This window comes from Pleuronectes platessa, chromosome 11, assembly GCF_947347685.1.
Source record: "Pleuronectes platessa chromosome 11, fPlePla1.1, whole genome shotgun sequence".
In the NCBI taxonomy this organism is placed as follows: domain Eukaryota; kingdom Metazoa; phylum Chordata; class Actinopteri; order Pleuronectiformes; family Pleuronectidae; genus Pleuronectes; species Pleuronectes platessa.
The window spans coordinates 1,241,376-1,255,585 of record NC_070636.1 but is presented as its reverse complement, the minus strand read 5'-3'; the positions used below and the strand labels follow the sequence as shown (position 1 = coordinate 1,255,585).

Here is a 14,210-nt window from a genome sequence, read left to right as displayed (position 1 = left end):
CAGTAAATCTGATGAGGTTTCACGTTCATCTCTACGTTTTGTACGATGAAGCATCGGGACCAAGTCAAGATGAAGTCATAGTTTTATTGAATAATAAGATCCTTGATGTTTTGTCTCCTCAGTATCAGGAGGATCTTTGTGTAAGAACCTGAGAAGGAACCAAACTGACTCTTCAGTGGAGGACATGTTCTCCCCACTGCTCTTTTCATGGCTCTTATACCCGTTGTGCATTGGTTGGTCAGTTTCTCAGCAGGTGACAGAGAAACAACCAAACAGATTTCCACTAAACTTGGTGAGAAGAAGAATTCCTGGATCTTTATGAAATAAAACAAACTGGTATTCATGAGTTTGTGTAGATTTGGTTTAGCCTGATTGAATCCGAGGAAGTTCAGCTTGAGGTTTGTTTTGTGAGAAATCCTGGTTTCTCTAAAGAGACCAGACTATTCTTCTCTTCTCTTTTGTGGCTAAAACCTATTTAGCCGTTTCATAATCGCCTCTTGTCTTCACGTCTGATCTTCGCTGGGAGTGTCGACTCCCCTCCTCTCCTCCACCTCCCTCTGACAGAGTTTAAACCCTCTCCTCCTTCACCTCCGTCTCATCTGGTGGCTGGAGGTCTGAACTCCTCCTCTGAGCCGTCTCCTCGGCTGCACTTCAGGAGTGAAGTGGATTTCACGGCAGAGATCGATACTGGATCTGAAAATGATTCCACACGTCTCCTGATTCTTCAGACAGAAACAAACTGAGATCAAAGGAGGAAGTTTGATTTACTGGAACATTAATACATCTTTTTAATTTTCTGACAATTTTTCAGATTGAGAGTCAGATTGTTGAGTTTTCAGATTTTTAGATTATTTGCTTTTGGCCTAAGTCTCCTCGTCAGTTCTCCTCTGAGCCAGTAGATGGCAGTAGCTCTCCACCAAGTGATGAGTGCTCCTCCTCTTCGTCATCTTCATCTTCTGTGTGTGTGTGTGTGTGTGTGTGTGTGTGTGTGTGTGTGTGTGTGTGAAGGACGCTCATCAACTCAACCACTTTATCTCGTTTTCTATCTCTTTCATTTTCTCTTGACTTTTCATCTCTCTCTTTCTTCACCTTCTTTCTCTTTCTCTTTGTTTTATCTCTTGTTCTCTTCCCTCACTTCTCTCTCAAAAGACCCATGTTTATCTTTTCCTCCCTTCTTCCCCCCCCCCCCACACCCTTTGTTTTCATTCCTTTCTTTAATCTTTCGGGATTTATCTCTTGTTATACATGATCAATATATTAACTTTTGATTCCTCTTGTATTCCATCTATTTTTCTCTCTCGCTCAGTCCGCTCTCTTTCACTCTTTTCATTTAAAAATATCTCCCCCTGTTTTTCTTCCCCTCCGCTCTCTGTATTTATCTCAATGTGTGTTTACCTGTTACGTTCTCGTTTTGTTGTTGTTCTTTTTCTGTCCTTGAATTAATTCATCTGAAATCAGCTCTGAAACTCGTCCAGCCGCTCTCTCTCTCCTCTCCTCTCTCATCCCTCTCTCCTCTCCTATCTCATCCCTCTCTCCTCTCTCATCCCTCTCTCCTCTCTCTCTCCTCTCCTCTCTCATCCCTCTCTCCTCTCCTCTCTCATCCCTCTCTCCTCTCCTCTCTCATCCCTCTCTCCTCTCCTCTCTCATCCTTCTCTTTGTCCCACATCTTCTCCTCCTCCCAGTCTGTTGCCTCACTCTCTCTTCTCCTCCTCCTGTTTTGTGTCTTCACCTGTTGGATTTCGGCCTTTGTTAGTTTTATCTGTTTCTCTTCCACCACCCTTCATTTAGCTCACTCTTCTCTTCTGTTCTCTCATCCCTCCATCCTTTCTGCTGTATGCTGTGTCTATCTGATGTGAGTCCAGCAGGTTCAGGACAGAAGTGGTTATACATATTACTGCTGCCTTATTTTATATATATATATATATATATATATATATATATATCAGACTAAATAAACTCCCCCCCCCCCCCCCCCCCTCCCTCTCTCGTCCCCAGTGTTTCGTGCAGCAGTTGGACGGGTTCATCTCGTGGCTGCAGGGGGCGCTGGACAGCACCGAGAACTGGACGCAGCCCAGACAGGAGCTGGACAGCCTCGGGGTTTACCTGGACACACACCTGGTGAGAGTACACAACACACACACACACACACTAGCTGTGAGTGGGAATGAAATTGTCTGAGGCAGTTGCTCTGGACATTCTCCGGACTTTTCCCCACGAAGTTAAAGCTTTGAATATTTTCCGAGTGAAGCAGGAAAATCTCTGGAAAATCCACTAAACAGAAATAATATGAATATCTCTGATTCCGTGCACATGGACAACACTGATGAGTGTGAGCGTGTGTGAGTCAGACACTCTCATGTCTCAACAGTGTCCTCACTGGTCCTCACAAAGACACAAGTGTAGCAAACACACACGCTCTGCTGAACCTCATATACAGTTAAATATAAATGTGCATTAGTGCGACACACAAACAAATCCACGCGCAAATTGCACACATGGGTTTATGAACCTGCATTTGCATACACATATTTACATACATGCATATGAATGTGTCCATGTGCCAAACACAAACACCTGTGTGTGTATGTGTGTGTGTGTGTGTGTGTGTGTGTGTGTGTGTGTGTGTATGTGTGCGCTGCGTCTTTGTCGACTGTTTGTCGAGCTGACGCCATTTATTCAGATTCTCCTGTGGTCGCTCACCTGGAGCTTGTGTGTAGTTTCCATCGTTGTGTGATTCTTCAGGATTAGATTCAAACTCACTGACTCATGTGAGTGTGTGTGTGTCTGTGTGAGTGTGTGTGTGTGTTTGTGTGCATGTATTTAAACATCCGTGATTTAGTCCTGGGACTCACAACACGATGACGTTAAAGAATCAAACTGATCAGAAACATCTGAACAAACATTTATTTATATATTTATTTATTAATTTAACGTCTACTTTGATTTTTCTTTGTTTGGTTCATGTCCCATCTGCTAACATGGAGGAGGAGGGTTTATGACCTGTACTGCAGCCAGACACCAGGGGGCGATAGTGATATATATAGATAGAATAAAGATATCTGGTCTCGTCCACGATCTGGAATCAGAATCTGGAGTGAAACTGGATCAGTGGATCTTCAGTCAGTGAGTCTGTCTGGAGGTCAAAGGTCAGGAGCTTGTCCTGTAAACACAGTTGCATGATGGGAAAAGAACAGCGAGCTGAGGGACGACAACACAAACAGTCTCTCATTTCATCTCCGCTGCTTTTATCCTGGTTCCTCTCTTTTTGTTCCAATTTGTTTTCATCTGCATCTCTTTGTCTCGTCCTTCTGTTCCTCTCTCTCTCTCTCTCTCTCTCTCTCTCTCTCTCTCTCTCTGCTCATCCTTTCTTTCTCTTCCAGTTTCATCTCTTCTGACCATCTGCCCTCCTCCTCCTCTCTCTCTCTTCATCCCTTCATCTTCCCTGTTTGTCTCTTTTTATGTCTCCCTGCATCTCACTGTGTTCATTTGTTCATTCTACCAAACAAAAACCTCAAATGTGTTTGTCTAACTCACACACACACACTGACAGACACACACACACACACACTAAAAAACAAGAGCCCATAGATCAGTGGGTGCTGCATCACTGTATGTGAACAAAATTGACAATTACTCTCACTCTTTATGGCAGACATATGGACCTCACACACACACACACACACACACACGCACACACACACAAACGAATATACAACCACATGTACACATCGCAGCACTCATCACAGATGCATTCAGGAGACAAGACATGAACGAGCACACACACACAAACACACACAGACAAACTGCTAGTATTTGCATATAAGCGTACAAATGCAAACACATATGCTCGACAGTGTTTTAGTTGCATGCACACGCACACTCTGTCTCTCTCTCTCTCTCTCACACACACACACACACACACACACTATTTACATACATTTGCATTTTCCTAGACAGATTTCCAAATCAACATCTCCATATCCATCCCTGCAGAGCAGCATCGTGCACACAGACACACAGACGCACACAAGTTGTCTTATCCACATATTTATTTCAGCTGTGTGTGTGCGTTTGTTTGTTTGTCGGTTTGTTTACACGTGTCGACTTTGTTGTGGGTGCCAGCAGCGCTGACGTTAGCGGCGGTTAGCTTCAATTAGAATCCCCGTCTCCTAATTGGCTCGTCTCGTTAAATAAAGCAGAAGAGGATGAAGAAGCATCGCTAATAGGACTTTGAACTGCTGCACTGTTGATGGTGTGTTAGCTAACTGACTCTGTGTCTGTGAGTGTGTGTGTGTGTCTGTGTCGATAGTCACACTTGCACTTTGTAGCTATTAGTGTGTATTTTGGTGTATAATTGTGTGTGATTGTTTGATGACTGCAGCCAGGTTCTGTTTGGTGTGTGTGTGTGTGTGTGTTTGTGTGTATGTGTGTGTTTGTGTGTCATCACACTGGCTGAGATTTGGAAAATTGAAGTTGAGGTATTGTTGACTTTTTCAGTATTTGAACACGGTGACAAATTCATACTCATGTCTGAAAACAGCTTCAGAAAAATATCATAAAATCTAACATCTCCAGCTCTTTGATAATTGTTTAGTTTCTTTTGTGTTTTTAGGGACAGTTTGTCTGCGTTTCATTTTGTCTTTGTATTTGGTTTGTCTCTCTCTCACAAAAACAAACACACACACACTCTGTCTCGCTCTCTTTCTCTATATTGCTTTCTGCTCCACACATAAACACAAAGATGCAACACACACACACACAAAGACACACAGCTCCAGGGCAGTAGTGGGCGGAGTGGAGCTGCTCTCCCAGCTGAATATTTGGTCCAGCTGGCCTGGGTGTGTGTGTCTGTGTGTGTCTGTGTGTGTGTGTGTGAGTGTGTGAGTGTATATATGTGTGTTTGAGGGCGCGTGGAGCGAATAAGCACAGGTCTTTCCGGAACCCCGGGGAGATCAGTGAGGCAAGAGGACGCTAACACACACACACATACACACACACAGACACACACACCCTGTGCAGCTATCCTTGTCAGGACATTGTATCGACTTCCATTCATCGTTAACAGCCGACCCTTAACCCTGACCTTTAACCTCAACCAAACCCAAATCAAACCTAATCTCCACCATAACCTAACCTCAGTCCGAAGCTCAACCCGTTACCTCCACCAGCAGCTCAGAAATCCCAGTGTGCCCCATTAGGACGCAGCTCTGGTCCCAACAAGGCTGGTATTTACCCTGGTGAAGGTCCCAGAAAGGTGTGAGAAACACACACTCACACACACACACTCACACACACACTCACAGGCTGCTCTTTGTAAGGCGCTGAGAGATGGCGGCCAATGAAAGGCCTATTGATTGGGTCTGATGGGTGATCCAGGCCTTTGAATCCCATTACCAGCAGCAACACACTACTGGTGGCAACGTGAGGGAGGGGGAGGGGGCAGATGAAGAGGGAGAGAGCTCCCACTTCACCATTTACCAGCTCAAATCTGAAAAATGCAGATCATGTGCAAATATCAGAACATCATCGCTCCGGGCTATTTAAAAAAAACAAACAAGAGCTTTTTAAAAAACAAAAGAAAAACAGTTAAATCTCTTCAGCTGGTCCGGTCTCTCAGAGATCACCTGCTGGGTTTCAATAAGAGCTGTGGAGGAACATGTTCTATTCCTCACATGTTCTGCAGGTTCTAGATGTGAGAACAAACCAATGAGTCAGTGTCTCTGGAGATGTTCTGGATCTTCTCCTGCAGCCTCCTGGTGAAATGTACTGAAGCTTCCCAGTGAGCGACTGGACGTGTTGCTGGTGTGTTGGTTTGTCCTAATGAGCCGGACTGGTCCAATTCAAGTATTTATTAAGATGCAATGAAAGTTTAACAACATGGCTATGGACAGTTATTAATACAGCCTCGGCTCAATCAGTTAGCAATAAGTAGTCAATAACGGCCCCGAACAGAAGGCGTTTGATGTAATTATATAACAGTAGATTTAATGTGATTGGTTATAAAAGATTGGGGGGGTGTCACCACAAATCAATTTGGTTCTCCCTTATTGGTCGACAGCTGTAGTCCCACGCCTATTTATTTTAGGGGGGGGGCTGATATACATATATATATCAAGTAAATTATATTCCAATCAGTCAATGTTTATATCTTTTAAAGAAAAATGGCAATGAGTCTTAATATTTTGTTGCCAAACCCTTGAATTAAATTTGGGGCTTAATAATTTAAAGTTCTTCCGTCCAGTAGTTTTCGTGACATCCTGCAAAACAAGAAACAAAGAAAAGGAAATGAAATCAAAACTCCTGGTGAAGGAAGGAACTGTAAAGAAAAAAAGACACAAACACAAACACATTTATAGAACTTGTGTTAAGAATGTAAAATATGAACATGAATGCACATCTTTTTCTAAATGATTTATTCTAAAGGAAAATGTGTGAGGATGAAGAGGAGGGGACTGAGGGAGTCAGCAGGAGACACGAGAGAGGGAGGAAGAGAGGGAGGAAGAGAGGGAGGAAGAGAGGGAGGAAGAGAGGGAGGAAGAGAAAGAGAGTGGCTGCATGAGAGAGGGAAGAAAGGGGAGGAAAAGACGAAAGAGAGAAAATTGCCCCATGCTTTTATATTACTTAATAAAAAACAGGAAAATAGAAAGCGAAGGAGGGATGAGGCAACACACACACATACACACACACACACACACGCTGAAACACATACACACACACACACACACGCGCGCACACACACACACACACACACACTCACACACACACACACACACACACACACACACACACACTCACACCCCGGGGGAATTCCACTGTACGACAGTAGTTTCTCTCTTCTCTGTCTGAATGGAGACGATTTGATCATCATTATTACAAAGACTCTTTAATCAGATCATGTCTCATCAACCTGAGCCTGTGTGTGTGTGTGTGTGTGTCTGTGTGTGTGTGTCTGTGTGTGTGTGTGTGTCTGTGTGTGTGTGTGTGTCTGTGTGTGTGTGTCTGTGTGTGTGTGTCTGTGTGTGTGTGTGCACGGCTCAATACACAATCTCAATGTCAAACCTCAAAGTCGTCTGGGTATCAGCTCCTCAGACCTCTCAGCGTCTCTCTAACATCCCAGAGCTGAGACATTAGGTCGGATTCTGACGCCATCCTACCTTGTCCTCCAGGCTAATATGCTAATGCTAACAGGTAATCTGATCACTCAGGCTTTGAAGCAGCTCGTCTGAGTGTGTGTGTGTGTGTGTGTGTGTGTGTGTGTGTGTGTGTGTGTGTGTATGCTAATCAGAGCAGGGAGTTATGACTCTTTAGCCCGGTGGCGACAGCGGCTGAGGAATCCTTAAATCCACCTGCTGCCTCCATCGTTCAGGAAGTTGAAGATGAGATGAACTAGTGAAGGTTGTTACCTGTGAACACAACTCACTCACCTGCTTCAGTCACTGCAGCACAGACACACACACAAACACACACACACAGATATGAAGTTGTGTTTCTTAAAAATAAAACGTTTCTGTAATTCAGATTCAGGAAAGGTTTTATTTGAGATAAATTAAGAATTCAGCCTCTTTGAATGTCAATGTGAAATTGATTCTGTTCTATTAACTCATCAACTCAAACTAAATCAGTGGAATTAATGTTTATCAGTTAAGAAGCTTTTTGACTCCAGGGGAATCGCGTGTGGACACTTCCCAGAGTTGATCTTCCTCCTGAGAAGCAGCAGCAGGTTGTCGGGTCCGACTCGTTCAAACAGGAACATGTGGGAACATCAAGCGAGGGGCGGAGCCTGTAGAGCAGCAGGGGCGGAGCCTGTATAGCAGCAGGGGCGGAGCCTGTAGAGCAGCAGGAGGCGGGACATGACGTATAAACTCTGCTGTGGAAAGATCAGTGTTGTTGTTTACAGCTCCTCCACACCGGCGTCGGCCCTCATCACCAGAAGATCTGGAACCTCCTCGTGTTTCCAAGTGGACGTCTTCGTCTTCTACGTGTCCGGCTCCTCTTCTTCATCCTGAGATGTTTGTGTTCTTCCAGTTTCACGTCACGTGTTAGAAACCTCATCAACACGTCCACTCGCTCACTGGGAAGCTTCCACACATTGTCCTGGGAGGCTGCAGGAGAAGATCCAGAACATGTCCAGAGACTAGTTCTCATCCAGAAGCTCCAGACTCGATGGACGTCCAGTCGACTGGATCGATCTGAAATAAACAGAAGAGGCGGATGTGTCGCAGCTGATGTGTAGAGCATGTGTTGTGGGTTTTTGTTCAGCTTCTTGTGTGTCAGTGTTTCTTGTACGAACACACACGGCCTTCCTCCTTCTGTCTTTTCTCCTCTGGTGCTCACGCTGATTGTCTGCACCTCCTCCCTCCTCTCCCTCACAGACACATAAATACATATACACAGCCTGTTGTCTGACGTGCATAGAGCAGAGCCGCTCTGCATGCCTTATCACCGCCTGATTGATGGCTGGCTGTTCTACTCTTATCGATTCTATGCTCTTCATATATTAAACTGAGGAAGCGGAGCTGGTGGAATAAGGCGCTGAAATACGATCGCTCCCCGATAGCCCGGCTAATCTGCTCAACCTGATTCATTCCCTCACAGCAGCCGGCTCCATCCCGGAGACGCACACAGTCACGCTGTGTTTTCTCCCGCGCTGATAGATGTACTTTATGTTTATTAGCTGTGAGGTATTTCACCAGCTTATCTGGAAATTACGTGGGGCAGCGCGGCCGCCGACTCTGTAAAATGACTCAATCAGCCGTGAGATTTGAAGTAATTGACGAGGTGTGCGCGGTCGGTAATGATCGCAGGACGCACACAGTCATGTTCTATTCGGCTGATGCTGATGTATGAGTGTGAGGAGGTGGAGCTGCGAGTTTGGTTTTTCAAAGTGATATTTTATTGTTTATCTGTGAAATGTAATATGTACGGGACGGTGTCGCCGCTATCGACTCACGTCCGTTAGAGCTTTCAGCAGAAGTGTTGTTAGAGGAGAAGAAGAAGACGTCAGACTCGGGTCAGGATCCTTCTCTTCAGGAAGCTCAACACAAACAATCAACACAACAATCAACACAAACTCATCTTTTGTTCCCTCACGTCTTTGTCACGTTGGTTTTGAAGCGTTTTCCATCAGGAGCTGAAGTTTCCTCTCGTTAAATATTATCTGCTGCAGACGCTGAGGTCGTTTCAGGTCTTTAAATAGAGTTTCTTCAGATTTGGTTCAAACGCTCATTTGGACTCGAACCTGAACTGATGAGGTCACAGTGAGGTCATCACTTCAACTTGATATATGAGGAACACGAGTTGTTAATTGTGGCCCGGGTGTAAGGCTTTGTACACAGTGAATGGAAGTCAATGCAAAGTAAGGATAGCTGCACAAATGTGTGTGTGTGTGTGTGTCTGTCTCTCTCTTTGTGTGTGTGTGTGTGTTTAGGCTTCAAGGTGCTCAAACCTCAGGTGGTAACCACTTCTGACATCCTGCTGTGCTGCAATGGGAAATGCTGCACACACATATTCATGCACACACACACAGACACACACTATGCTCTCTAGACACTGTCGTGTGTGTGCACGCACATGTTAGTGTGTGTTAGCATGATGTCATCTCAAGGGAACGTCCCCCATTAATGCACAAAGGAAAAGCCTCGTCTTCTTCATCTGCGTCAGATGAACATTTAACCAGAGAAAACTAATATTTGAACCCAAATAAAAACTGAAACAAGATCAAAGAAACTCTTCTTCAGTTTTGTTTGAATAAATCCAGAGATTAACGACGGCAGAAGTTTGAAAACTCAAATACGAGTTCACAGAGAAACAGAATGTGACCTTTTCTTATCTGATAAAGATACTTGTACATGAAAATAAACTTTGTGTAGGATGGTTTAAACCCCTGTCACCCACCAACACACACACACACACAGACACACACACAGACACACACACAGACACACACACACCAGCCTCAGACACTCCTCTGTCTGCACTGAGGGATACATGGGCATCAGTCAACACATGACAAGGTCAGACCTCCACACCACCAATATTTATGGAGCAGGATACACACTGAGGAGACGGATGGGACGAGGCGCTTTAATCCCTCACACACACACACACACACACACACACACACACACACACACACACACACTCACAGACACACACACACACACACACACACACACACACACACACACACACACACACACACTGAGGGTCTGCAGCAACCAGAAGTGGCTGAGACTTAAAAATAAGATCAGTATTGAATGATTCATTTATCATAAATAGTTTTGACTGTAAATTCAAATAAATATGATCACAATTTAATTCTAGATTCAGACTCAGCTGATTCTCATGACGTCTGACAGTTGTTTGAGTCATAATTCTACAATTCAATTATTTCTTTTGTCAAAATTAGTTTCATCGATTTGTTTCCAAACATTCCGCTCGCTTCGTGTTTTCTGTTCTGTTTTAATAATCAGAACTTTATGTTTGTTACATCATGAGACTGAATATGAATCTGTGTGTTTCAGAGTTTCAAGATGGACGTGGAGAGTCACAGTGTTCTGAAGGAGAGCGTCGTGGAGGAGGGAAGAGCCCTGCTCGCTGTCATCACCTCCCACCAATCAGGTACACACACACACACACACACACACACACACACATTCATATTCATATTCATTCACATCTCCGACACACACGAGTGGATACACACTGAAACACACACAGGTGGCCATAACCGAGCCCCAACTCTGTTCCATTCATTATTAATATCGGGATTAACAGAGTGACCTTCAGAGAGGAGAACTCATATGACGCCGAAAGAGAGACAGAGATAAAGAAGGAGGTGGAGAGAAAAGAGAGAGAGGGAGGGAGAGAGAAAAGAGAAAGAGAGAAAAGAGAGAGAGAGATAGAGAAAAGCCAGTGGGCAGAAACTGGACGTGAGGAAAAGAAACATTCAATATTATTTCATATTTGATGTATTTAGAGAAAAAGGACAAACAGGAGACACAGAATATGAAGATGAGCCCTTTCTCTATATCAAAGTGTATTTATAAAGAATTACAGTTCAAGTTATGGAAACATTGAAGTTCCCTAAACTTGATCTTTAGTTGTAGCTGTTACATAAAAGTAGGAGTAGGACGGTGGAAGGGGATCGAGGGGACAACAGTTTTTTAAGCTTTTGATTTATCTCATTTTAATGATTTTTTATTGACGCAGATGTTTCTCTCTCTCTCCCCCCCTCGTTGCTCGCCCTGCAGGTCTGAAGGACATCCTCCTCATGGTTTCCAGCCAATGGGATCAGCTGCAGCGGCAGATCCGGCGCCAACACGGCTGGATGCTCCGCGCCCTGCGCTGCATCCAGGCCCGCCTCCTCCACAGCTGCCAATCACACGAGCTCCTCACAGCCGCCACCGAGCCGGCCGACGGCCTCAAGGTACGAGAGAGAGAGAGAGAGAGAGAGAGAGAGAGAGAGAGAGAGAGAGAGGGAGAGAGAGAGAGAGAGAGAGAGAGAGAGAGAGAGAAGTGGTGGTTGAATTCTTCTGTGATTCCATTCATCTGCTTTTAGTTTGTCTTTTATTCTTTGGTTCATATCCGTCCATTTCCTCTCCAATGATCCCTATTATCCCCATCACACACACACACACACACACACTGTTTTTGTATTGTTTGTATTGGCTGCCAATTAACATCCTGATTGGTTTTTCATTTCTTATTGGCTGCTGGTTAATTGGCTGGACTTGGTTAATTAGGTGTCATCTCCCTTTGTGTCTCTCTCTCTCTTTCTGCGACAGTCCTGTCATTCACATCTCGTTAAAGTTATATGTGTGTGTGTCATTGTGTCTTTTTTCCCATGAGTCATCTTTGTGTTTTTCCTGCTGCACAAACAGAGAAAAAACACACACATTTCTGAAAAGACTCAATCTTTAATTTCTCAGAACAGAATCCACGTTTCCTCCTTCAGCATTAAATTTAGATCATAGGGGGATAATATTCTATCCATCCCTTCTTCATCTCTCTGTTCTGTTCTTCTCCTCATCAATTCTTTCTTCTGTTCTTTTGTTCTTAACTCTCCTCCCATATGTTTCCTCCTTGATCTCCCTCTTCTCATTGCTTCCTTTCTTCATTGATTCTTTCTTGTCAATCCTTTACTTCCTTCCATCTGTCCTTGATTGTTTGACACCTTCCTTCCTACCTTCCTTCCTTCCTTCCTTCCTTCCTTCCCCCTCTTCTATACCGTGTTCTCTTCCTGGTTGTTTTTTCCTCTTCCACTCCTCATTTCCTCCTCTTCCTTGTTGTTTTATTCTCCTCTTCCTTCTTCTGTCCTATTCTTCTCTTTCTCTTCCCCCTCCTCTTCCTCCTCTTCCTCTTCCTCCTCCTCCTTCTCCTCCTCCTCTTCCTCTTCCTCCTCCTCTTCCTCCTCCTCTTCCTCCTCCTCCTCCTCTTCCTCTTCCTCTTCCTCAAGCCGACCTGACTCTGGTTGTTTTCAGATTGTTTGGTTGCAATTAGAGCTGCAGCAGCCTGATCACTGTGATCACTCAACAGTGACAGCCATTAGCCAGCCACTACCTGTGTGTTTGTGTGTCTGTGTGTGTGTGTGTGTGTGTGTGTGTGTGTGTGTGTGTGTGTGTCCATTAGCTGCATGGCCGCAGCACATTAACAGTCCGTTCATTATCTGTGTGAATCTCCCTCTGCTCTTAAAGCTTTGATCCGTAAAACCTCCAAACAACGAGCTGAGTCGTGAACCCGCTGAATTATTTCTGTTCGCTGCCTCACAACACAAACACACAAAACACACAAACAGTTACCACATCACACGTTTTCTTACACGTCTGTGATATTTTTTAAATTATTCACTTTGTGTCTGTGGTGAGCAACAGAACGTTGAATCCAAACCATCAGTGCAAAACCTGCGAGAAGCAAAACAACCTCCAGCGAGTTCAGTCGTGACCGGACGTGTTTTTAAAATGCTCTACATGTCATAGCTCTGCCACCAGGGGGCGTCTAATGAAAACAAACCCAGTAGATGTAGTTTGGTGACATGGTGAAGCAGTGAGGGATGATGGGAGTTGTAGTCTTCGGGTTAGGATTCCCTCGTGTTGATGGTCCAGGAGAAGAAAAAAAAAAGGGTCAGAGCTGCAAACAGTGAGAAATATGAGTTATGACCAATTTATTTCATCCAGATCCATGAATAATTCTCTGAGAAATCAACGAAAAAAGTGAATATTATCTTCTGTCTTGCGATGTTAAATAAAGTGACTCTGATCCTGATTCACTCCAAAATGTAAGAAGCTCTTCTCTGACCCACAACACATGTTTCCACCAGGTGAGGTTGGAATCTGTCCTGGAGCTCTCGTGTAATCCTGCTGGAAGATATAATATATATGTTCATAACCTTTTTGTAATCTCTATCTTTTGCCTGTTTACCAGTAACGTGTGTAGAACAACATGTTCTTACACAGTTTACAGCTCAGAATAGAACGTCTCACCTGCGACTGATCTCAGCGTTTCCTCCGTCAGAGGCGTCGGCACATTCATGATTTAATGGAGGAAATAAACAATAATTTGTGCAGTAAAAAAAAAGGAAAAGAAGGTGGATTTACTGTGTGTTCATTATCCGCTAGTGCTCTTTAATGACAATCAGATGCACGGCCTAATTACTGCCACAGACACCGAGGTGCACTGTGTGTGTGTGTGGGGGGGGCTGCAAGGTCAACCAAGGGCAACATGTTTATGTGTGTGTTTATGGACCTTGGTTAAAAAAAGAAAATGAAACAGGAATGACCAAGGGCAGAGGGGCAGGTAGATTCACTGCAGTTCATTTAAGTGTGTGTGTTTCAGTGTGAGCATCTGTTGTGTCTCTGAGTGTGTGTGTGTGTGTGTGTCTGTGTAAGAGTGTGTGTGTGTGTGTTTAAATGAACGTAACCTTGACTAAAGGGCAAAATAAAGGGCAAATTGGAATAAATTTATCAAATTATGAAGCCTCGTGCAATATTTATAACCAGCGGATCCACTATTCATTACAAAAGATTAAATACCAACTTGTATCAATAATTCATCCTCTTAATCTTCATTTTTTTGTGCAATTAAGAGCAGAAGCAAAATAACATATTTCACACCCGGCTCCCGAGATGGTTCTCGTGCAATAGAGTGAATGTGACTGCGGCTCTGCAGGCGTCTGGTGCCCCCCCCCCCCCCCCCCCCCGCGCCCCCCCGCT

General features: G+C 44.3%; 3 protein-coding genes across 4 annotated transcripts in view; all 3 read left to right on the top strand.

The window, feature by feature from the left end:
• LOC128450548 (zinc-binding protein A33-like) overlaps window positions 1-14,210 on the top strand; it is a 383,902-nt gene that overhangs the window by 93,074 nt on the left and 276,618 nt on the right. The gene's annotated exons all lie outside the window — the stretch shown is intronic.
• The window catches only part of LOC128450549 (E3 ubiquitin-protein ligase TRIM35-like), a 377,361-nt gene that overhangs the window by 92,951 nt on the left and 270,200 nt on the right, over window positions 1-14,210 (top strand). The gene's annotated exons all lie outside the window — the stretch shown is intronic.
• The window catches only part of akap6 (A kinase (PRKA) anchor protein 6), a 120,380-nt gene that overhangs the window by 21,775 nt on the left and 84,395 nt on the right, over window positions 1-14,210 (top strand). Inside the window, 3 exon segments of the mRNA XM_053434063.1 lie at window positions 1,996-2,118; window positions 10,524-10,620; window positions 11,253-11,428. Of these exon segments, the coding sequence (XP_053290038.1) occupies window positions 1,996-2,118; window positions 10,524-10,620; window positions 11,253-11,428 (396 nt within the window).